Genomic DNA, 24,592 nt, shown 5'->3' on the forward strand with positions numbered 1-24,592 from the left:
CCCCCCCCGGCGCATTCCCGACCCTCCCGGGCGGCGGCGGGGGCCCGGCGGTGCCGGAGCGGGCGGCGGGGCCGGACCCCCACCATGCCGCAGCTGGAACCGGCGGGGGGGGACGACCTGGGGGCCCCCGACGAGCTCATCGCCTTCCAGGACGAGGGTGAGGAGCAGGACAAGGGCGCGGGGCGCGGCTCGGCCCACGGGGACCTGGACGAGCTCAAGTCCTCCCTGGTCAGCGAGACCGAGAACCGCGGCACCGGCACCGGCTCCGGCTCCGGCTCCGACTCCGAGGTGAGCCCGGGGGGATGGGGGGGGGGATGTGGGGGGAGGCGCCCCCCGCCCGGCCCCGCTCACCGCCCTCTCCCCGCAGGCGGAGCGGCCCCCGCAGCCCCGGGAAAGTTTCCAGAAGCCGCGGGACTATTTGGCAGAAGGTACCGGCTCCGCTCCCCGCCCCAGCTCCCGGTGGCCCCCGGTCCCGGTCCCCGCCGCATCCCCCCGGGACCATCCGACACTTCGCAACTTCTTTGTTTCCGCCCCCGACTGCGGGCGGGACCCCCCCGTGTGCTCCCCCCCCCCCCACCCCCCACCCCGTGTCCTTCCCCCCACCGCGGGGAACGGCCCCCGCCCCACCGGAGGAACCGGTCCCGACCCCCGGCCCCACGTCCCGCCCCCCCTCCCCGGTAACCGCTTCCCCACGGATGGACCGGTGCCCCCCCCCCCCCCGCCCCGGAGGAGCCAGGCTCGGGGACCCCCCCCCGCAGCTGGGGCCTTTCCGGGAGTGACCAGCACCGGGACCCCCCCCCCAGGGACCGTCCCCCCGAGAGCAGCCCAGACCCCCACCCCTCTACGGCCGGGACCCCCCTCCCGCGGGGACCGGGACCCCCCCCCGAGAAGAATCAGACACCCCCATAAGGGACCTGGGCACCCCCAGAGGGACCTATCCGGGCCCCCCAAGTGGGAGGCTCAGACCCATGACACACCCCCCCCCCCCCGCAAGTGGGGACCCCCCCGGAGGGATGGGTGCTGGGACCCCCCTCCCGCGGGGACCGCCCCCCTCACCGCAACTGGAACACTCCCCCCGAAGAACCGAGGACCCCCCCAAAGGGACTCTGGCACCCCCAGAGGGACCCACCTGCCCCCCCCCCAAGTGGGGACCCTCCAGAAGAACCAAGGACCCCCCCAAGGCACTTGGGCACCCCCAGAGGGACCTACCCGTGCCCCCCCATGCTCCCATCCTTGTCCCCCCTCCTGACCCCCCCCCTTCCTTCTCTCCCCAGTGGTCAGACGACAACAAGATGGGGGGTTTTTTAAGGGCCCCCCCTACCCCGGCTACCCCTTCCTGATGCTCCCCGAGCTGGGCAGCCCCTACCTGGCCAACGGAGCCCTCTCCCCCGGCGGCGCCCGCACCGTAAGTGCCCCCCGAGCCCCCCGACACCCCCCCCCCCCCCCAGCACCCCCTTTTCGGGGATGCTGGGACCCCGCCGAGCCTCCCGCCCCGTCCCGAAGGAAAGCGACCGCCTGGCGCTTAAAAAAACCCAAAAAAACCCAAAAGGAAAAAACCCAAAGGGGTTATTTCCCTTATTTTTGGTTCACTTTGCCCCTTCCGGGGGGGGGGGTGGGTGGGTGTGTGTGTGTGCACCCCAGGGGGGGGTTGGGAAGTTTGGGGGGGGCCTCGCCCCGGGCACCCAGCCCCGAAACCTGACCCTGAGCCGCTGCGCTGCTTTTCTCATTTAAAAGGGCTCCCTTCGACTTTTTAAAGCTCTTAATGGGCTGACATTGTCTGTCCCTCCTTCGGCTTCCAAAACTGATTAAGCAAATTGAGCAAAGCATTAGGGGGGGGGGGGGGGGGTAAAGCAGAGCGGGATTGACCCCCCCCCAACCTCCCCAGCATCCCCCAGCACCCCCCCCAAACCATCCCAGCACCCGGAACCTCTTTTAGAAACACAAACCCGTTCCATCCCCGGCCCTTCCCTGCCTCAGTTTCCCCTCCCGGTACCCCTGGTGGCATCCTGGGGGTGGGGGGATGTGGGGGGGGGGGGATTCTCTGCCCCCCCACCCCAGGGAGGGATGCGGTGCTGGGCCGTGGTACCCACCGCAGCGTCGCCCCACGCTCGTGTTTTTCTGGGTGGATTTCTCCCTCCGGAGCGGCGGTGGTGACACCTGAGGGTTTTAAGCACGTTGTTTGCTCCGGCTCTATAGGAGCGGCGTTACCATATGGAATATATATAAGATGGCAAAAGCTGCTGCAATTAAAAGGGCTTAAAATCCCCGGCACGGGCTCGCCGGTCGGGATTCTGCTTTCCGGTGGCGTCACGTGGAGAGTTTTCTGTATTTTGGGGGGTTTCTTGCTTTTGTTTTATTGGAAGCGACCGGTTTGAATGGCCGTCGAGCGTAAATCCCGGGCTGGGGAGGGCGGGGGGGGCCCCGGCGGCCGCTGGGTTATATCAATATCGCCGTGTTTGGCCGGCGGCCGGGTGCCGGATAAAGGGTATATTCCCAATTTGTCACTTTGGGTACTACTACGTTTTGGAGATGATGCGCAACTGGCCACGATCCCAAATACCGACGAGGAATAAGGAATAATTAAAAGGGGCTGGGGTTGGGATTCGTAGAAAACGGCCACTAACGATGATTTAATGAATCCCAGAAAGGTGGCTTAATTAATTAACAGGGCCTGATGTTGCATCCTGGTTTTGGACCCGGCTGAGGATGTTGGGTCTGGAGAAGGGCTGGAGGGATGAGCGGGGATGGGAGAGCCCCGGATCGGGGCCGAATCCTGCCGGATCGGGGTGTTTCTGTGCAGAGCTGGGTGCTGAGCGAGCACGGGGCGTCACGGTGGGGGCAAAGCGGGAGGATTTTGCGGGTGTCACATCTCGATGCGACCAGGAGGGCTCTTGGAGCCGAATTTTGCTGCGCCACCGGGGTAGGATGAGGCCCGGCCGTATCCTGCGGCCACTCGTGCAATGAAAGCGTCTGAGCTCTGCGCTGGCGAGCAACCCCCCACTTTCCATGAGCTCCCGTCGGAGCAGTGCCGCAGGGATCCCCCGGATCCCGGGACATCGTCATGCTAGCGAGCCCGGGCTGGGTCCGGCCAGGCACAGCATCCTCCATCCCGTACCGGATCCGACCGGGCGCAGCATCCCGGCACGGCAGCATCGCCCGAGGGCGCCGAGCTCTGCACCGACAAATCCGCCGCCCGCCCTCGTCCCGGGAGGCTTCGAGGCAAGACCCGACACGTGAAGCGCAGCGGTGGTAGGAGGCGGGAGGCCACCGAGCAGCCCTGGGAGCTTTTTTTTTTTCCTTCTCCTATTTCCTTCTTTTTTTTTTTTCCCCCCCCTTCTATCCGTTGGGGGAAACGAGCTGATCCGCAGGATCCGGCCAGCCTGGGGGCTGTGGCATCCTTGCCATCCCTCAGCCGCGGTGCTGCGGCTCCAACCGTGCGACTCTGCCGCATGAAAAAAGGAAGATTTTTTTGGGGGGGGGGGGGAAGAAAAACCAACCAAACCCCAAATAATTTCTGTGCCCGCGAGATGCTCCGAGGAGGCAGCCGGGGACGCTGGGGACGGACGCGTCCATGGATGCAGGTGTCGGACCCGGCAATGGCAAAACCCCAGGAGAATTCTTTTTTTTTAATTTTTTTTTTTTTTTTTGGAGTAACGGGCAGGCAAGCCAGCGCTCTTGCATCTCTCTGCTCCGAAATATTTATAAACCTGGAAAATATTGATAACTCTGGGAAAGCGACGCCTTCACGCACCCCGAACCGGGAGAGTCGTCTCCGGCACCGAAGCGACGGGATGCTCCTGCCCTGTCGCTGGGTTAATTCCCTTTGCTCCCGTATCGCCCCTGTTATTTCTGAACAGGACCCTGAATTTTGGGGTGTCCCCCCTGCCCCGATATCAATTTTCTGGTGGTTTCTGCCCAGGGTGGTATTTTTACGGCTCCTCCAAGCCGGTGGAGGAATTTGGTGGGGTGTAAGGATGGCAGTGCCGTTCGGAGCAGGGTCTTAGCCTGGTTTTCCCAATGGATGAATTGGGAATCGGGGACGCCCGAGGCTCGGTGCGGTTCCCTGGGAGCATCGGAGCTGCGATTCCCAAAACCGGGGAGGTGTGTTGGGGGGGTGGGAACCCCAGTGGGATGGAAAGGAAAAGCTCCGGGCGAGCGCCGGCACCGCGAGCTGGACGGATGCAAACCCCCCGTCACCGCCGCGCCAGATCCATCCCGTCGGGATCGTTTGGAGCCGGCGTCTTTTATCCCGAGTCTGGAACAAACCGGATCCGTTCCGGGGCAAAATTGCTCCCCAGGAGGCCCCTCTGCACCCCGGCGTCGGGGAAGGGATGGGATCCCCAAACCGGGCACGGCACCGCCGGCGAGGCGCAGGAGACACCGTGTGTTGGCGGATGAGAAAAACCTCGCACGGGATCGTCGTTTCTCCCCCCCACCCCCCAAAAAAAACCCCGGTTTAACCCCAGGAATTCGAGTCTGGAGGCGAGTATTTAAATAAACCCCAACCTTCCTCAGGCGTGGAAATTCAACCGAGGCACCCAAACAGCTCCCCGCGCCCCGCGCCGATGCCGCGCCGGCGTAATTAATGCACGCCGGCATAATTAATGCACATCGGCGGGTCGCGGTCCCAAAATAAATGAGGAAAAAAAAAAAAAACAAAACCAAAACCCCACAACCTGGGCTTGTTTTGGCTTTTTTCCCCGTTGCCGAGATGAGCTCGCGATCCCCGCGCGGGCTGCAATACAGAGGCGTATCTGTCTGCAAAAGAAAATATATCCTCTTAAACGTGCGGCTGCCAAGAAAAATGATTAAAATACAGATTTTTGGCAAGAAAAAGGGTTGCTCCGAAAACCGGGCGGGTCTTGCCGGAGGCTCCGGCGGCGGCTCCGGCTGAGCGGGGAGGGTTTTGGCGTGCGCTCGTTGGGATGCGGGATGGAGGTGTTGGGATGGAGGGGAGGGCGGGAGGATTTTTTTTTCGGCTGCGGGGGCTCGCTCGGCATCCTCTAACTGCGGCGGTTCGTCCTTCGCCGGCCGAGCTCTGGGCTCCTCCTTGGGATTTGCTGGTTTATTTGGGATTTACACACACGCACACACCCCCCCCCCCCAGCAGTGCGGGCTTCCTTCCCCACCTGGAAAATATTAAGAAGAAAAGGACTTTTTAGCACTTTTCGGCTTCTTCAGCTTGCCCCGTGCAGCTGCCGGGTTGATCGCATCCCCTCCCAGCGGCGAACCCTCCCCGTGCCTCAGTTTCCCCGCTCCGAGGTGATCCTGTTGAGCCTTCGCACACAATGGCCCCTTTATATCTCCTCCTTAATTATGCTATTCGGCTAATTACCCTGGGTGTTTTTTTTTCTTTTTCTTTTTTTTTTTCTTTTTTTTGGGCTAAATGAGACCTACAGGAGGTTTCCACTAACCCCCCCCCCAACTTCTCCCTCCTCCCTCCCTTTTCCAACACGATTCCCAAATTAAAGCAATGAAGTAAGTGCTCCGGGCGACTCTCATAAGACCTGGTTTTGTTAAGGGGACTTAACGCGCATTCATCATCTTTCTGGTATTCCGAGCAGCTGCTTTTCATTAGTTTTTCTTCCTTGAAGTCGCTGGCGGGAGCGGGGGAAAGAGGAACCCGGAGAGAAGCGCCCGGCGCATCCCGGCCGGAGGAAGAGGAGGGTTAAGGGCGGGGGGGGGGTGGTGTTGGGCTCCTGCCGTGTCCCGTCTCGTATCGGGGTTTGAGGGTGTTTTGGGGGGACAAGGGGATGCGTGAAGGTACCCCAGGGAGGAGGAGGAGGAAGGGGTGATGACTGTGATGTGCGGCTTCGTGGTTTGCGTCTTTTTTGGGTGGTTTTTTTGGCAGCGATGTCCCCCTGTGCGTGTACCCCGGGAATCCTGCGCGGAGCCGTGGCAGAGGACGGGGCAGGTGGGCAGGCTGTGACGCCCGCTTAGCTGGTGTCCCATGGGTGCTGCTGGGGGGGACAGGACAGCCCCCCCCTCCCCCCAGTGTCCTATGGGTGCTGCTGGGGATAGAGGACCCCCCATCCTCCCCCGGTGTCCCATGGGTGCTGCTGGGGGGGACAGGACAGCCCCCATCCTCCCCCCATGTCCCATGGATGCTGCTGGGGGGGACAGGACAGCCCCCCCCCCATGTCCCATGGGTGCTGCTGGGGGGGACAGGACCCCCCCATCCTCCCCCGGTGTCCCATGGGTGCTGCTGGGGGGGACAGGATGCCCCACATCCCCAGTGTCCCATGGGTGCTGTTGGGGGGGACAGGACCCCCTTGGTGCTCCCCCGAGCCTGGGCGCAGCGTCACCTGGCAGGATGCAGAGATGCATCTCCGGGGGTGTCACCCCAAACGCGGGGGGGTTGCGGCCGGCGGGGGCACGGCACCCTCTTCACCTCCAACCTCTGCGGCACCGTGGCTCCCAGTGACTTCTTCCATCCTCCCCGTACCGTGGATGGGATCTTAAACATTTTACGCGTGCAAAAGTCTGTTAAAAGACCTTCCCCAGCTGGGCGTCACGTGTCGCATCCCCCCGAGACCCAAGGATGCTCCTGGGGGGCTTCGGAGCTGGTGGGATTTTTTTTCGCCGGGGCAGGGATGAGCCCTTTGCACCCGCTGGGATCCCCCCACCCCGGCGCGGATGCAGCCGCCGCCTGAATCCGGGATGAATGGAGCCATTGAGCGTGATGGACGGGAGCTGAAAGCTGCAGACAAAAGCCTCGGGGCAGCGGGGAAAACTTGTTGCCGCCAGGTTTGGGGAGCGGGGAGGGAACCGCTGGGGGTCGGGGGGTCCCAGCTTGTGCCGTTCGTTTCTTTTTTGGTGGCTGGGGGCGTGGGCGAGGGATGCTCGGGGCACCCACGGGCAAGGGATGCTCAGGACGTCGACGCGTGGAGGTTGCTTTGGGACGAGGTTGTGCCCTGTGGGCTGCCCAGGAGCCGGCTTGGCCAGTGTCCTGGCGGTGCTCCAGCCCCCGCGAGCCTCATCCCGTTTCCTTCCATCCCTCCCGTCCCGCTTTTCCTCTGGCCGCCTTCCTCCGCTCCGCGGCTCAGCGGATGCCGCCCAGCATCCCTGGCACGGCGACACGGGGATCTGTGGCTCGAGAGAAGGTCGGCTTTGAGCGCCGCCTCCCCAGGTTCATCCCAAATGGGGGGGTTTAGCCTTATTTTCTGTCTCCCAGCCTTTTTTTCGGGTTTGCCATCCCCGGTGCCGTTGGCATTTCCCACCGGCATCGTGCCAGTGTCCGTGTGCCGCCGGCTGAGGGCTTTGGGCTGCGTCGCGGGAACGGTCGAGCATCCTTTCTCGAGGGGTTGCAAACTCCCCAGCGCTGCGTCCGTTCCCACCCCAAATCGACGTCCCCACCTGGGACGGCCTTTCCCTGCCTCGTGTCACCCCAGAAATGCCGGGAGGGGACGTGGGCAGCTGCGGGGACAACCCGAGACGCAGCATCGCGCCCCCACGTTGCCGCTTTGCAGCCCTTTAAAAACCCCGATGGGAAAAGAAATAAATTTTTGGGGTTTGCCTTGGGGGGGGATGCGGGGACGCAGGAGACCCCCCAAAAAGTCTCGTCACCGCTGGAAACTGCCGTCCTGGCGTTGGCGGCCAACATCTGGAGGAGATTATTTGACTGGGAAGCAGCTCGGAGGGGAGCGATGCGGGGAGCGGGGTGGGGGGGGGTGTGAGGATTTACAGCTTGTTTCTTGGGCTGTAAATCCCGGCTGTAATTGGGATTTCTCCCTCCCTAATTATCCGCGGGGAAGCGGAACGCAGCGGGGACGCGGGACGGGCGATGGGCCGTGCGGGGCCGGGATGCTGTTCGGTTTTCCCCCCCGCCCCCCCGGCTTTTTCTTTGGTACGAAGGTGATTTATTGGAGCTGGAAGGACGCCCGATGCCCGGCGCGGGGCGGCGAGAACCCGGCCCCCCCCCTTTCCGTTTCTGCCCGTCCCCGCCGGCAGTTCAGCTCCGCGGGGACAGACCCCGGCTGCTCCGTGACCGGCCCTGCGCTTCCCTCTGCCCCTCGGTGGGACCCGCGTGCCCCAGCCCACCATTGCCTTCCAGGAGGAGCTCCCTGCCCCCCCTTTGCACCCCCCAATTTCCCCCCACTCTTTCCCCCTGCTTCCCCCCCATCCTCCACTGTCCCACTCACCCCCTTCCCCCCCTTTCCCCCCCTTCCTTCCCCCCTTCTTTCCCCCCTCCTTCCCTCTTTCTCCCCCCCCCCCTTTCCCCCCTTTCCCCCCTTTTTGGGGCTCAGCACCTGCAGCCCCCCCCCACCTCACTTTGCACCAGAACCTCCTTGGCAGCATCCCTCGGCTTCGTGGCTCCGGGGGCCGGGGAACGTTGGAGCCATTTCCAGCTTTTTGCTCCCAGGCACAAACTTTGATCAAATAAGATGCTGTAGAAAACCCCGTTTCCCTCAAAAATCGCATCTCTCTCTGAGCCAAAATTTGGTTGGTTTTAACCCAAACAAGCTGGCGATGCTGCTTGGGAAGCTGCGGGACCGGTGCATCCACCACCCGGCCAAAGATTTTCGGGGGTTCCGTTAAAGATCCCGCAAACCCCGTTTGCCCCCCCCCCCGATGCTCGCCCTTTCCCCTCTCCCCCCGACGCGGTTTTGGGATGGATTTTGGGGAAAAAGGGCCGGAGCGGAGGCGGGAGGGGGAAGGGCGAGCTGTCGGTTATCCCGCAGCTGTGTCAACAGGCCGGGAGCGAGGGGGGCTGGGGGGGCTCGGCGGGGGCTGCGGCGGGGCCGCGTTCTGGCTTGCCGAGCCCGGAGGCTTTGCAAAGCCCCAGGAATTCGGGCTGGAAAAAGGCGGGGGGGGGGGGGAATGGGGGATTTGGGGTCACCGTCCCCCAGCACCTGCCCCAGTGTGGGGGGGGCGGGAGGGCCGGACGCGGGGGCGTGGGGCGCTTCCAGCTCGCATCGCGTGGATCTTCTCCGCAGGGTCGTCTCCGGGCTGCGGCGCGGGCAGGCGAAGGGGGCGCGGAGGCTTTCTGTCCCCGGCGCCCGCGGGTCGCGTGTTACCCGGGGAAATGGCAGCTTGGGTCCCAAACGGACCTTTTTTCTCCCAAAATGAGAGGCCAGCGGCTTCCGAGCCTGAGCCTTCGAGCCTGGCGGAGAGGAGCGCGCTGCGACCCTGGGACGTGCGATGTCGGGACGTGCGATGTCGGGACGTGCGATGTCAGGACGTGCGACGTCGGGAAGTGCGACGTCGGGAAGTGTGATGTCGGGACGTGCGACGTCAGGATGTGCGATGTTGGGACGTGCGACGTCAGGACGTGCGACGTCGGGAAGTGTGACGTCGGGACGTGCGACATCGGGACGTGCGACGTCGGGATGTGCCATATCAGGATGCGTGATGTCAAGATGTGCGACGTCGGGATGTGCCATGTCAGGACACGCGACGTTGGGATGTGTGATGTCAGGAGGGCGGGCAACGCCTGGAGATGGGATGCCAGGATGGGCAACGCCGGGATGCGCCATCCCAGGGCGTGGGATGCTGGGACGCGCGATACTGGGAGACGCAGCACCGTGATAAACGCTGCTGGGATGCGCAATGCCAGGATGCGCAATCCTGGGACGTGCGATGCCGGGACACGCAACACCGGAATACGCGATCCTGGGCCATGCGGTGCCGGGACACGTGACAGGAGATGCCACAGCGGGACTGGGAGACGCAACACCGTGACGCGCAATCCCGGGACGCACAACCCCGTGATAAACGCTGCCGGGACGCGCAACGCCGGGACGCGCAGTGCCAGGCGTGTGACGCTGGGACGCGCCGGCCCTGCCACCGGCCAGGACTTTTCCAGGGAAAACGTCTCAGTCGGGATCGAGCCCCGTGCACGGAAGAGGAGAGGAAATCCGCTCATTAAAGCCCTAATTGGGCATTAGGGGATCCCACGGCGTTTGCGCCTCCTCCCCGAGCGCGGAGGCAAAACGCCGCCGCCGCCACGCGGCACGACCCCCCCCCCCGCCGCCCCGGCACCGCCATCCCCCCTTCCTCCGGCCGCTGGGGCCACGGGGCGGCTGCCGGCGGGGGCTCCCCCCACCCCGGGGAGGGGACGGATGGACGGACGGACAGGAGACTTCATTGTGGTCCTGCCGCTCGGGCAGGGAAGGGGTTAACTCCCTGCTTTTAATTGGGGGGTGGCTGGTAACGAGGAACCAGAACTTGCTCTAATCTCTCTGGAATGTGACCGATTTTCAACTATTTTCTTCTTTTTTTTTTTTTTAATAGCTCCAATCTGCCGCTCGCGCGCGGTTCCCGCACGTGGTGGTACAGTGGGCGCTGTGTCCCGGCTGGGGCCGAGGGGAAGGGGGGGGGGGCTTCATTTTTCCACATTACCACTGAACCGTTCGCCAGCTCCCCCCCTCTTTGTATATTTTGAAAGGGTCCGTGTCCCCCCCCCCCCTTCCTCTCCCCTCCCCGGCCTCCCGAAACAGCTTCAAAATGAGAAGCAGCCTTTTATATACCCGGCCTTTCCCCAGCCGCCGTCCCCCAGCGGCTTCTCCGCTTACAGAATAGACGAGAAAGCCCCTTTTGTGATGGGGGCAGCGGGCAGGGGATGGCGAGGCGGAGCCGAAGGCGCCCGTCGGGGGACGCGGGGGGCATCTCTCGGCCCCCCCCCCCCCATTCCCGCCCCGGCGGGGCACCACGTGCGGCATCTCGCCCCGGCGGTGGAAACGGCGGGGCACCGCGCGCGTCATCCGAGGGCGGCCATGGGGATGCTCGGGGCGTCTCGTGCACCGCCGCGGTACGGCTGTGGAGACGCTTGGGTCATGGCGGGCGTCACGGCCGCGGGGATGCGGTGGCGTCTCGTGTGCGGCCGCGGCCAGCCCGGGAGCGTCTCTAGCCGAAACCCTGTCCCCGTACACGCGACGCTGCGGCGGCGCTCGGCTGTTTGGAACCGGCCCGGCGTTGTACGGCAGCCAGACCCCGGGGCTTCCCCGTCGCAGCCCGGCGCCTTTGATCGCCCAGATTTGGAGGACGCATCAAAGCCGGGGCTTCGGGAAACGGCTCCTACCGTGCCGGGGAGCGCAGGGTCAGGGTGTGCGGCAGGTCACGGCGTGAGCCCGCGCGGGTCACCGGGCCGCTCGCATACCAAGCGTGCTCCGAGCGCGCGCGCGGCGCCCTGGCTCCCTGCCTCTGCAACCGGAGGAGCGGCTGAGGGCCGCATCCAGTTACGGCTCCCCGGCACTGACGGGCCCGTCTCGCCGCCATTATCCCGGTGGTGCCAAAAATCTCCCTGGGGAGAGCGTGCGGAGGCACGGGGACCGGGGTGCGGGATGGGGAAGGGACGCAGGGCGCCCGGTTCAGGCAGTGACGCAGGTTTTTGGGGGATCCCCTGGGCAGGCGGCCGTGGGAACGGTTGGGTGGCTTCGTCGGGGCGGTGCCACAGCCGGTGGGTTTCCGGCGGTGCTGCCGGCACGGGGTGACCTGGGTTTGCCAGCGGGATCGTCCCCATGAGCAGCGCCGTGGCTTTGCCAGGCTTTGCCAGGACGTGTTGGTGGGGTTGAGCTTGCCGGGAGGTGTGGGGTGCCCGGGGATGCGGGGCCGAGAGCCGGCAGGAAGGGGGGATGCTGGGGGGGATACTGGAGATGGGGGGGATACTGGAGATGGGGGGGGGGATACTGGAGATGGGGGGGGGATACTGACGATGGGGGGGATACTGGAGATGGGGGGGATACTGGAGATGGGGGAAGGGATGCAGGAGGTGCAGAATGGATGCTGGGGTGTACTGGAGATGCAGGGGGGTGCCGGAAGGGTTAGGGGGTGCAGGAGGGGATGCAGGGGGGTGCAGGAGGGGATGCAGGGGGGTGCTGGAGATGCAGGGGGCTGCTGGAGGCTGGAGGAAAGCGGGAGGCGATGCAGGCGGGGATACAGGATGCTCTGGGGGGCTGCAGGCGGGGATGTGTCCGTCCAGCCCGGGAAGAGTTAACGCTCCCCGCGGCTCCTCGCTGGGTTTTCCTTCCAGCTGCTTCGGATCAGGAAGGTTTGTACGGGGCAGCGGGGAAATTCCTGCGCGCAGCTGCGGCCCGTCCAGGCCACATTCCCCAGCGCCGGCATCTCGCGGGACGCGCCTCCCTCCCGCCCTCCCGCCGTCTGCCGGGAAATGCCTCCGGCCCCTCTCCGCCGAAAAACACGACACAAAGCACCTTTCTTTCGGGGGCTGCTTACGTCCAGCGCCAGGGAGACAAACCCCTGTGTCGCAGCGAGGTTTAAGGCAGGGAGAGGGAAAAGCCCCCAAAAAAGCCCCATGTTTGCCTCCCCCCCGCTCCTCGCTGCGATATGGGGCTGGTTTCTCGTGCTCCGGCAGTTTGGGGTTGGTGCCAGTGCCCTGGGGATGGGGGACAGGGAGGGCACCCCCCGGATGGGGACCAGCCCGGGGCTGAGCCCCACGGGCCATCGCGGCTTGTGCCGGGCGTCACCGCGTCCACAAAAGTCTGGGTTCGGGGTGGGGAAAGGCAGCGTGGGGAGTCGAGGGGAGGGGAGGCAGGGGCTCGCGGCTCCCCAGCAAGACAGAGCCGAGCAGGGGTTGGGATTTACACCGTTTGGGGCAGGGATTTGGGATTTGGGGCTTTGCACCATTTGGGGCTTTGCACCATTTACAGGGTCTGTAGGGGCTTGTGGGGCTGAAACAGCTCTGGGTGCCCCCAAAACCCCTTTGTCACCAGCCCACGGGTGTCCTCCACGGTTTGGGGTGTCCCTAGCCGAGCATGCAGCTGGGGCTGGGGGGGGTGTTTTGGGGCCGGGGGGGTGTTCCGGGGCTGGCGGGGGGCCTCAGCCCGGCTCTCCTGCAGTACCTGCAGATGAAGTGGCCGCTGCTGGACGTGCCCGCCGGTGCCACGCTGAAGGACAGCCGCTCGCCCTCGCCCGCACACCTGGTAAGAGCGGCCGAATCCCACGGGGGTGATGGCTTTCCCAGGGGAAAACCCCACCTCAGCCCACCCCCCCCCCCCCCGGTGATGCTGGTACGATGCCTGCGGCGGGGGGGGGGTTGGGGGGATGGCCGTTATTTTGCTCTCCCATCTGCTCTCCCTCGCTGCCCCGCAGTCGAACAAGGTCCCGGTGGTACAGCACGCCCATCACATGCACCCGCTGACGCCGCTCATCACCTACAGCAACGACCACTTCTCGCCAGGCTCGCCGCCCGGCCACCTCTCGCCAGAGATCGACCCAAAGACGGGTGAGCGCGGGGCGGGGACGCGGCGTCGGACGCGTTTGGGTGAGCAAAGGGATGGCGACGGTATCGGTGCCGTGCTGGGAACGGGGTGCTCTCCGTTGGATGGTCCCTCTTCTCGCAGCCTGGTTCCTGGGTGGTGGGAAGGGGACGTAGCTGGTGGCCGTGGACGGGTCCTCGCCTGGTCGCGGGTTTGGTCGGGGCACGTGGGGATCCCTCCAGGTCTCCGTTCTGATTGTCTCAGCATCCTCTCCCTGTGCTCAGGGTGCTGGGAGGGGGGTGGGATGCTCGGAGGGAGACTGGTGCTCAGCGGCAGACGTGGCGCTCGGAGGAAGATGGGGTGCTCAAAGGGAGGGTGCTCGGAGGCAGACAAAGTGCTCGGAGGCCGCCGTGCCCGTGTTTTAACACATTTCCCCTTCGTCCCTCCCTCCGCAGGAATCCCGCGGCCGCCGCACCCGTCCGAGCTGCCCCCCTACTACCCGCTGTCGCCAGGAGCTGTGGGCCAGATCCCGCACCCGCTGGGCTGGCTCGTGCCGCAGTAAGGGCGGGCTTGACCTTGGGCTGGGGGGGCCCCGCTCCCACCTACGTGTCCCTGTCCCTGGGCAGGTCCCACGAGCCCCACGTCCCCCCGAGCCCCACATCTCTCTGAACCCCACGTCCCCCTGAGCCCCACGTCCCCCTGAATGCCATGACCCTGAACCCCACGTCCCTCTGAACCCCACGTCCCCCTGAACCCCACGACCCCAAGCCCCACGACCCCCTGAGCCCCACGTCCCCCTGAATGCCATGACCCTGAGCCCCACGTCCCTCTGAACCCCACGTCCCTCTGAACCCCACGTCCCCCTGAACCCCACGACCCCAAGCCCCACGACCCCCTGAGCCCCACATCCCCCTGAATGCCATGACCCCGAGCCCCACATCCCCCCAAGCCCCACATCTGTCTGAACCCCACATCCCCCTGAACCCCACGACCCCAAGCCCCACGTCCCCCTGAGCCCCATGTCCCCCTGAGCCTCACGACCCCCTGAGCCCCACGTCCCCCTGAGCCTCACGACCCCCTGAGCCCCTCCTCCTCTTCCCACTTTATCCGCTTCTCCCAGGGTGAGCTTGGTGGGATGCCGCGAGCCCCAGGGGTTGGGGAGGGCAGGACTCCCCACCACTGGAAATGTTGGCGATCGGTGGGATGGAGCTCGGCCCGGAAGGGACGGTCCATGGCCCCCCGTGAATTGAGGAGCAATATTTTTTCTGCTAAAGCTTGTGCGTTCGCAGGCAAGGACAGCCCGTGTACTCCATCCCTCCCGGCGGCTTTCGGCACCCCTACCCCGCCCTCGCCATGAACGCCTCCATGTCCAGGTGAGTCTCGGCAGGGACGAGGGACCCTCCTTGGGTGTCCCGGAGCTGGCAGCGGGATTTTGGCCGCTTCCGTGAGGACGATGCGGGACTCGGCCCCGCAGCAGGGTCGGCAGTGGGTGCTGCCGGGGACACCCAGCTCTGCGGGGGCACAGACCAGCCCAGGAGGTTGCGGTGGCCTCGTCTGCTGCAGATACCCCCGGGGGGGTGCAGATGGTCCCCAGAGGTGATTTGGGGGGGGGGTTGGAAAGCAACATCCCATGGGCTCAGGGCATCGCTTAGGTTGGGTCCGTGTTACCCTCCTGCAAGCTGGGGCAGGATCCAGTGTGAAACCAGACCCCAACTGGGGCTGGGGCTGGTGGTCTCTTAACCCAGGAGGTTCTCGGGAGTTTGGGGTGGAACCCTGGGGGCTGTTGGGCAGCTGACGAGCCCTCCCCTCCCGCTCCCTCCACTGCAGTTTGATGTCCAGCCGTTTCTCCCCGCACATGGTCCCACCGCCCACCCACGGGCTGCACCCCTCGGGCATCCCACACCCGACCATCGTCTCGCCCATCGTGAAGCAGGAACCCACCCAGCCCAGCGTCAGCCCCGGAGGCAACTCGTGAGTCGGGGACGGGGAGGGGACGCCTCAGGGACGGGAGCTTGGCCCCAGGGCATCGGCGGGTCCTGACCCACCATCCTGCTCGTTGCAGGAAATCCCCCGTCACTGTGAAGAAGGAGGAGGAGAAGAAACCCCACATCAAGAAGCCGCTCAATGCCTTCATGTTGTACATGAAGGAGATGAGGGCCAAGGTGGTGGCCGAGTGCACGCTGAAGGAGAGCGCCGCCATCAACCAGATCCTGGGCAGACGGGTACGGGCATCTCCCTCGGCACCGGCTTCGTGCCCACGTGCTGCCCGTTTGTGACCTTAAAATGGCCTTCGGCCCCCCTTTATTCCACCTCTCCCCATAGCTCGGTCCCTCTCCTGGGGCATCACCAGCCAAGGAGGTCCCAGGGAGCTGGTGGGGACCTGGGTGGCAATGGGGCGGGAGGTCCTTGGGGTTTGCAGCGTGGTCTCTCCCCCCTGCAGTGGCACTCGCTGTCGCGGGAAGAGCAGGCCAAGTACTACGAGCTCGCACGGAAAGAGCGGCAGCTGCACTCGCAGCTCTACCCCACGTGGTCGGCGCGGGACAACTACGTAAGTGTGACCCCCCCCGCGAAGCCCCGCGGCCACGGAGACCGGTCTCCCTTCCTCGTCCCTTGCCGTGTCCCCGCATGGCTCGTCTCCCGGGGGGTTTGGCTGGTGGGAGGTTGCTCGGAGGTCGCGTGCTGTGCTCGGGGAGGTGGGGGTGTGGGGTGCTGGGGGTGGTGGGCGATGGTGACGAGTCCCTGGAGATGCTCAGCTGCCGTCGGCAGCTCCTGCGTCCCCGTGAGCTGCTCTGGGCGCCGTCAGCTCCATTTCTCATCCATCGAGCGGCCCCCAAGGGCTCTCCAATGGCAGAAAGCCACATAAGGACTTTATAATATTTTCCAGGGCAAGAAAAAGAAGAGAAAGCGAGAGAAGCTGGCCCAGCAGCAAAGCCACGACACGGAGAGTGAGTATCGCCCCCGCCAGCCTCCTCCCTCCTCCGGCTTTTGGCCGCTCACGCCGTCCTCCGTCGTTCGCAGGCTCCCTGGCATCCAAGAGCAAGAAGCCGTGCGTGCAGTACCTGCCAGCCGAGAAACCGTGCGACAGCCCCGCGTCCTCCCACGGCAGCATGCTGGATTCGCCCGCCACGCCGTCAGCCGCCCTGGCGTCCCCGGCCGCGCCGGCTGCCACCCACTCGGAACAGGCTCAGCCGCTCTCGCTCACCACCAAGCCAGAGGCCAGGGCTCAGCTCACCATGCATTCGGCCGCCTTCCTCTCGGGCAAAGCCGCCTCTTCTTCCTCCTCCTCTTCCTCCTCTTCCTCCTCCTCCTCCTCCTCGAGCCTCGGCAGCCCACCCTCGCTCCTCTCCAGACCCATCCCCTTCACCTCGGTGCCCTCCACGGCTCTCCTGTCCTCGCCTCCGTCCTTCGCGGCCGCCATCCCGTCCCCACAGGCTGCCCTGGCCGTGCTGCAAACGCAGCCCCTTTCCCTGGTCACTAAACCTGCTGACTAAGGGAAAAACTTGTCCTCCCTCGTCCCGTCCCGTCCATCCCCTCCCTGCTGTACATTGCAGAAGCCACAATCAAGATTCAAATGCAGCCAAAACCATTATTGGTCAATATTTGACCCTTTCTGAACTCTTTTGTAAGCAGACTCTGGAGGAAGGGGCTTTCTGCTCAGAGCTGCTGCCAGCAGTTGACCTAAAGACCGTTTTTATTAAAAAAAAAAGGAAAAAAAAAAAGAAAAGAAAAGAAACCCTCCACAAGCTGCCGACGATGGAAATCTCCTGTGAGCTGACCGTGGGCGCGAGCTGAGTGCCCGTTGCTGCTGCAGGGTGTGGTGACGCCGACGGCCCGGCGCTCCCATGCACGGGCACGTCGGCACCAAACGCGGTGGGCGTTGAGCTGGAGGCGGCGCTCCATCCCGGAGGCAACAGCAGAAATGTCGGCTGCCGACCCCGGTGCCTCCGGATGCTCCTGAGTCCTCCCGTCCTGCGGCTCTGCTCCCAGCTACGGTGAATGCCTTCGCTCCGTCCTGGCGAGGAGCCAGATCCTGCCCTGAGGATGCTGCGCCGGCGGCCCTGCTCCTTCCTGCGGTCGTGCCGGGGTGGGCAGGATCCGGGGCTGAGCCCTGGGTGGGGTGGGGTGTTTCCCCTTGAATCCCTGTTATTTTTCACAAAAGGAAATAAAACTACAGCTGCAACTTGCTGCGTGAGCATGGTCAGTGGGGGAAGCGCTCGCCCCTTGCCCATCGCCATCTTCTCCCCACCAGCGCTCGAGTGTCACCGTGCCCCGGGATGCGTCTCGGGATGGAGCTCCGGTCCAGCCCCCCGAGCGGGGCAGGGGGCCAGGCACGGCCCCAGCCTGAGAGTTTCACCCAGACGTCTCCACCGATGGGCAGAGGGTGATTTTGGGGTGTCCATCAGAAACCTGTGATGGAGCGAGCAGGCAGGGTACGGTTTGCTGGAAAGATACGGGCAGCAGGATGCGGGGGATTAAGTACACCAGTTCAGGGTGTGCCTGAGGAGCTGAGGAGCGTGAGTTACTGGTGTGTATCTCACAGCCAGGAACTGCAGGATGATGTTCTGTGCCTGCTTCTTCCAAACCAGGAATGAAAAGACAGATTAGGATGAAAAAGGACCTGCACACAAGGGTCACCCCGTGGATTTTTCAACCAATCTTAAGTTCTTGGTCAGTTCAACACTTGGGTTAATCAAGACTCTTCTGTCTCACTATATTTTTAACAGGAAAAAAAAAAGCTGTCTCAAAGTTTTCCCATTGAAAATCACAATTTTGTTTTCTGTTGCAGATTTAATTCTGAGCTGCGCCTGCCCAAAGGTGATTCGTGGTGTTTATAGTCCCATTTCTGTCCCCTTTCTGAATTTCTTGGCCAATTTCCATTTTGCAGGATCCAGCCTGGCTCCTCTCTACCCGCACCAGTGCTGCGTTGTGGGGACCACGGTGTCCTCGGGCATCAGTCCATGGCGGTGAGCAACGTCCAAACCATCACTATCAGTGTTGGGCTGAGCCTTTCCTGTGGGTGCTGGCCCTCCAGCTCTGGTGGGTGCTTTTGCTCATTTGGTGGAATAAACGACACCTTCACCTCCTGTTGTGACATTTCTCTTTTCCTTTCCAGTGCCGAGCTGGGGTGAGAAGCCACCGGGGAAGTACTTTTAGCAAACTGGAGCAGCAGCAGATGTCCATCTGCAGGTAGAGGGGAAAAGGGACCATTTCTGTGTCTTGTCCTTAAGGAAGACGGCGTCTGCGTTTACCAGATGCTGTGCGAGACAAGTGCATGCCACAGGGTGACGCTGGCATCTGTAACCCCAGCGACTGACACCTGGACTTGAGGATTCCTATTTCCACATCAGAGCTGGGCAGAACTACCAAAAAAAAGTACAGGGACACATTTGGGGCAAACACTGGCTCCTGTAACCTTGTGAAAGCTCCAGATGACTTCTGCAAACAGCGACGGTACCTCCAGCTTCTCCCATCCAGCTGAGGATCATCTTCTGGACTGGAAGCGACAGCTTAAGTTCGCAGTTCAGAGCATCCCAGCTGGGTGGTAGCTCCCAAAATCATTGCTCTAAGGGGTCCCGGCTAGTCAAGAGCCCTGAGCAGCGAGAGGAGCCCGCAGAAGAACCAGCTCCTGCATACCAGTTTCTTGGTGGCCACCACCAAAGCCTTTGAGTACGAGCAAATGCCTGGAGCATCTTTATTCACTGTCGCACCCAAGACAGCCCTGAACTCAGTAGGCGTTTCCATTCACACACAAAATTGTTTAAAGTTCTTGCTTTCAAAGAACAAATTTGTAAATGCTGGGAGAGAGCATGATTCCTCCACAACAGCACCCAAGAGGACCAGCCACGACGCTTTAATTAATGGCATCCCGATAGCGTGTCGTGCGGTTGTGCGAGATCCAGGACTGAGAGGATTAGAGTGTCGCTGAAAACGTGCGTGGCCGTCATTTGAAAAGAGGCAAAACATAGCTTTTTTTAGAAAGGCTGTTCCAAGAAACTGGTTTTCTGTGAGGAACGTCTGGATCGCATGCAGCCTCGCTCTCCCCAACACCAGGAGCAGGCTGCAGACAAACAACTTCTTGAATTAGATTTCATGGGAAATTAAAGGCATGAAGAGACCTGTCACAAGAATTAAAGTCTGAACCGGAGCCAGACAGCTTCAAACAGATGTTGGACTTCAGCAGGAGAATATTTCTTTGTTTTACTCGGCATTTTCCCATACAGAAAAGGAACATCTGTTCCGATGCTTTCGCAGTGCTCCCAAACTGAGATAGGCTTGGATTATCCCCTGCTCGAAGAGAAGCAACTGGCCACCAAAGCCCTCTTGGCTTCGCTCCTCCTGGAGAAGAGGGCAAGACCAGTTACGTGTTGCTCTGGTCTCAAACGAACATGCTGAAGCTCTCTTAGTTGAACCAGGCTGATCGTGGTACCTTCATGCTTGCGGTGATACGGCTAGATGAAAATGTTGCATTCAGACTGGTTATCAATGGAAAACTGATTCCTTTGCAGGGTTTTCTTGTCCTCTGGGACGTGCTTTAACAAGAGGAGAATTCTGGGGGTTGTCTTTATTAGAAAAAAACTGAATATCCAGTGTGTTTGGGCTATTGTGGCATGGAGGTCGGGTAGCCCCTCTCCTCTTTTTTGGACAAGTTTTAGACTACATTTCTCACGATGCTTAACATATCCTCAGACCTAGGAGCTGAAATGGAGCCAGGCAGCCCAGGGTGCAGAGGACAGCCGTGCATGGAGATTCTGGGGGCCCATTACAAGGGTTCACTTTTCAGACTTGCAACAAAAACCACAATTTTGCTGCCAAAGATTCTTGATTTTTCCTTTGGTCTCCTGAGAAAATGAGGCGTCTGCCACTGCAGTCTCCTTGGTCCTTCTTTGTAGACGACTTTGTTTTTCATAGGGTGCATCCCAAACACATCCAATGAAGGGGAAAAGGTCAGGGAAGGAATGAAATGGTATGCCACGGAGAGTCGGTGGCAGAAGGAAGGGTTAGCATGGTGTAAAGAGCAAGGAGAGGTGCGACGGATGGATTCTGCCTTTGCTGAGAGGCACGAAACAGCTGGGACAGGAGATGTCGTGCCAGTGGCGGGATCCCCGTTGCTCTCCCAGCTGTGGCAGATGTTGCCGTTTGCATGCGCAGGTCAAGACGGTATGAACACAGCGTGCGGCCTAAGCCATGAGGTGGGCCTGCTCGTTTGGGGGTTGCTGTCATCTCCAACAGTGGAGGTCCACATAGAAAGTGCAAATAAGCAACACCAGGCACGGGGAGAGGGGAGGATGTGCCTGTGAGTGCATCCCTGTCCAGAAACGTGACGTACAGCAAGAAAAAGTTTAAAACCTTGATTAAAAGGTGACATTTTTGTGACGAGCCGAGCCCTAAATTTGCTGCAGCTATTGTGGGGTTTTATAGCCAGGAGCTGGCAAATGTCTCGTTAAGAGGTTATCAAGAGCCAACTGCTGGGAGAGCTTGCTCTGGTGCGCGGGTAGCATCTGGGAGCCAGCTTGGTGCTTGCCCCACTTTTTTTTGGAAGCGGGGTTACTTCTGTCACCTCCGTCCGCTTGCTTAATTGCAGCCATCTTGATCAAACAGCCCCAGCCCCCTCTCCCTCCGCAGCTCTGGCTATTCACTAATTGAAATGCCTAATGAGGTCCCAGGGGTCTCCTGCAGAGATGGAGCTAATTAGGGGCTCCGCCATGAACCCGGCGAGCAGCAGCAGCAAATGAAACGAAGGTTTCCTCGAACCTGTTTTTTTGCAAGGGGCCGGGGGGAGGGCGCACCAGATGTCCTGTTTCCCCGCTCCGCGCCGGGGTAAGGCTGGCACTCTGCGGACTCCAGGCTTCTGCCAAAGCAGCTGGTGCAGAGGCAGTGGCTACACTTAATACATTTTAATTAGCATCATTAAATTCTTCCATTTGCTAATTGTTTCTCCTTTTGATCCTTTATCCTGACCAGATTAGCCCTTGGGGGAAAGGGACAGGATGGGGGATGCAGACACTTCTGACAAGGTGAGGACTTTATTATCTCCAAGCGCAGGCTTGTCACCAGACCTTGGGAGGCGACACTAAACTGCCTTGGTTGGTGCTAAATCAAAGACCAGATTTGTGCATCCAGCCTGTTCTTGGCCATCGCAGCTATTCACAGAAAGAGTCATCCCCAAAAAGTGAGGTCCCACAAGGCTTCATGAGAAGAGACAGTACCAGTCTAGGAAAACCACCAAAACCTCACTGAAGTTTGAACGTAAAGGAGTTGTTTTTCACCCAATAAGGACCAGCAGCTGCCATCGCATTGGGAAGCAGCTGGGTGGGACTGAAAGAGAATTTCCTCCTCCTGCTTTCCAGTGGACAGAGATAATAATCCTCAATCCTCCTCCTTTTCCTCCCACCAGTCTACATCCGCATAATCCTGCTGAAGCCAGAAGCAACTTCCTTGTCATCCACATCGATGGTCGCTTCCTCTTCCTGGGGGTGCATGGGGAAGGTGCAGCCGCACGGAGGTTAGGTGAGGTCGCTGGTCCTGTTTATCACATTTTAGCCAAGAAAACTGTTGAAGGAAAACGAGCCTGGTGTGAGCCACCAGGCGCTGAGCTGATGTCAGCCTCGTACTGGGTATTTTGGGCAGAATTCTGTTCCCAGATGCATTGTTGTAAATCCAGAGGAACTTGGCCTCCGTTCAGTTACTCTTGACTTCCAGGGGTGTGAGTGAAAGCCGAACTGGCTGGGCATGAGAAATAGCCTCGCTTGTCTGTTTTAAATCTCAACAAAAGCATTGGGCCAACTGTTCTTCTGTCTCCTTAGAAAGGCAGGCATGGGCAGAACCGAGCTGCTAGGATTATTGGAATGTATTGAATTGAATAGAGGATTGGGAAAAAAAAAGAAGAAAAATTAACCGCATAATCCATCATGCTCTGAGGCCAAGTCAGGATTATTCCCCAAAGTATTATCATTGCACAGGACTCATTTAGTTTGCATGTTGCATGATGTTGTGATATTTTTCTGTGTTTTAGCGCTACAGGGGCTGACTGGAGCAGCTAACAAATTCGTGATGTTATTGCGATTCCTTCTGGAGACACGTGAGACTTCGCTGCTTGTCTTTCAGCACTCAGCGCTGCAGGATGCCACATTATGGATGAGACAGCTCTGGTGACACCGAGCAATAGCGGGAAGCACGCATGGTCTGGAGTGATTAACCACCAAGGAAGTTCATCCTGGGCGGAGATGAAGGCAAATCCATCGATCTAAAAGGAAAGAAGTGAGATGATGGGGAGGACAGATTGAGATTGTTACTAATAAACTAAATTACAGAGACTTGACGGTATAATTGATTTGTCTGGAAAACTGATATCAGAGGTCTAGTTGGTTTGGAAAGGACAGGCAGAGAAAAAGCTGGAGATAAAACTCTACGAAGAATGATGTACCCCCAGGCCGACGTCCCTAAACAGAGAGAGACAGACCTGTGCAAGGTAACAAACGTGAGGAAGATGCAGGAAGAACATCTGGAGCTCTTTGTTTTACCAGGATCCCCCCAAAAGCCAAGGCTCAGCAGACATCTGCTGGAAAAGGAACACAGCAGGAGGCAAACCCTCTGAGAAAGTCTCGGACAGCGAGTGGGGACAGCTTTCGGACACAGCAGGTGACGTACGGCCGGAAGAAACCCACAGATGACATCAATCACACCTCAAGGACACCCAGTGCCACAGCCACCTTGCCTCGCAGCAGTAGGGTTGCAGTTCGTGGACCTGAGGACATCAAATCCACCCAAGGAGGTCAGCTATGGGCTCCAGACCATGGTAGAAGGATGACAGGCAGCTTTGGGGCTCTTTCTACGTTTTGATTTTATCTGCATCAAGTACAGATCGGTTTATATTTCAGGCAGCAGAGCAGGAGGTTGGAGATAGGTAGGATTATCAATGTCATGATGAAATCCTTATGTTTGTTCTGCTGACCAAGCTGCAGGATCGTCCCCAGTTTTGGGCAGCATCCTTCAAGGTGTGGAATCCCTGGAGAAAGCCCAGAAGAGAGCAAGGACACAACCTACCAGAAAAGATGGACATTCAGTTAGAAGAAGGAAGACATAACGGTCTTCAATAGATAAATTATCTACAGAGGAAAGGAGCAAATAGTCCTCAGTGCCCATGGAGAGCCAAAAGCTGATTTTTCTGCTGCTGGTGGGAAGACCTGTAGTTGAACAGGACGTGTCTGGCCTGGCCAAAAAGAAAAATAAAAGGTTATCAGAGCCGGTGTGGCCACGCTCCCCCGATGTGGCCGTGGTCCTCAGGAGCGCTTTCAGGAAGTGGTCCTGAACCAAAAGAAGGGAAATTCGCCCTGATTTCTCGCCCGTCGCCCCCCCGCCATGGCCTGTTTCCTCCCCCACGAGACGGCGGCAGCCACAGGGTCCGGGCACCGATCGAACTGGGCCGAATGCGGCGGGGAGAAGGCCCGGCCCTCAAAGAGCATCTCAACAACCCCGTTTTGGGCCGCTGCTCACCTAGTCCCAGCACTGGTTTCTCAAGGCCTGGAAAGTGACCCCAAAATGGCAGGTTTTCCCTGAAAATGCTGCTTTTACCCCAAAGATGGAGCAGTTTCACCGAGGCAGCCGAGCCCTGGCAAGGCCTGGGGGGGGGGGGCTGCCACGTGCCAGGGACCGTTAAGCCCCGCCCTTCATTTGCATAACCCCACCCAATTTGAGCAATGCCCGCCTTCTCCCTAAGCCCCACCCCGATTCCCCACAAGCCACGCCCCAATTCCCACAGGCCCCGCCTCTCCCTCCCTAACCCCGCCCCTGTCTCGCCACAAGCCCCGCCCCTCAGCGGCTTAGCAAGCCCCGCCCCCGTTCTACCCAAGCCCCGCCCCAATCCCCTCAAGCCCCGCCCCAATCCCCTCAGCCCCGCCCCTTCCCTTGTCTCTCACTCCCCCACCCCCGCGCGACCGTTCTCGTTCCCGCCCACCGCCTCCCCGCTCTCGCGAGATCTCCTCCCGGAAGTAGCACCTGTCTTTCCGGAAGCGGAAGCGGAAGCCGGCCGGTGGCGCAGCGGGCCGTTTCGTTCGGGCCGCCATGCCGCTGCGGCTGCTCCTGCTGCTCCTGGCGCTCTGCGCCGCCGCCCGGGCCCAGGGTGAGAGGCCGGCGGAGGGCGGCTGGGATGGGCCCCGGGGTGGGGGAAGGCTGTGAGAGGGGGCTGTGGCCCCAGGGGGAGGGCAGGGGGCCCGGGGCGGGGGTGCTGGGCGGAGCCGGCGGGGAGGGCCGCGGCCGGGGGGCCCCGGGGTGAGGTCGCTGAGGGGGAGGGGTGGGCTGGGCGCTCGGCAGTGCCGGGCACGGGCAGTAGCGAAGCCGGGGCAGCGCTTGCCGTGCGGGGCGGGTCTGACACGGGCGCTTGGGTCGGGGTGGGCCCTGCCGCCGGGTTTGTGCGTGTCCCGTGTGCCCCCCGCGGT

At 61.4% G+C, this 24,592-nt stretch overlaps 1 protein-coding gene and 2 long non-coding RNA genes across 5 annotated transcripts; 1 reads left to right on the forward strand and 2 right to left on the reverse strand.

Annotated features, from left to right (window-relative positions):
• On the forward strand, positions 1–17,337 carry TCF7L1 (transcription factor 7 like 1). Of its 3 annotated transcripts, none has more exons than XM_075736452.1 (12): positions 1–288; positions 368–428; positions 1,275–1,405; positions 12,798–12,881; positions 13,051–13,222; positions 13,613–13,715; positions 14,447–14,530; positions 14,985–15,128; positions 15,220–15,379; positions 15,598–15,705; positions 16,042–16,102; positions 16,176–17,337. In XM_075736452.1, the coding sequence occupies exons 1-12, from the start codon at positions 85–87 to the stop codon at positions 16,646–16,648; spliced, it is 1,785 nt and encodes a 594-aa protein (XP_075592567.1). In that variant the 5' UTR covers positions 1–84; the 3' UTR covers positions 16,649–17,337. The 3 variants fall into 3 exon arrangements, with proteins under 3 accessions (XP_075592567.1, XP_075592568.1, XP_075592569.1); XM_075736453.1 differs by having other exon boundaries at positions 13,051–13,183; XM_075736454.1 differs by lacking the exons at positions 1–288; positions 368–428; positions 1,275–1,405 and adding an exon at positions 11,905–12,319.
• On the reverse strand, positions 5,024–6,345 carry LOC142598281 (uncharacterized). Its single transcript, XR_012832556.1, has 2 exons — positions 6,306–6,345; positions 5,024–5,129 (listed from the first exon to the last, which is right to left on the reverse strand). It is a non-coding gene; the product is annotated as an uncharacterized LOC142598281 (long non-coding RNA).
• On the reverse strand, positions 16,831–23,776 carry LOC142598282 (uncharacterized). Its single transcript, XR_012832557.1, has 2 exons — positions 23,202–23,776; positions 16,831–22,401 (listed from the first exon to the last, which is right to left on the reverse strand). It is a non-coding gene; the product is annotated as an uncharacterized LOC142598282 (long non-coding RNA).
• Between the last annotated feature and the right edge of the window lie 816 nt (positions 23,777–24,592).

This window comes from Balearica regulorum, chromosome 27 (genome assembly GCF_011004875.1).
Source record: "Balearica regulorum gibbericeps isolate bBalReg1 chromosome 27, bBalReg1.pri, whole genome shotgun sequence".
Lineage (NCBI taxonomy): Eukaryota > Metazoa > Chordata > Aves > Gruiformes > Gruidae > Balearica > Balearica regulorum.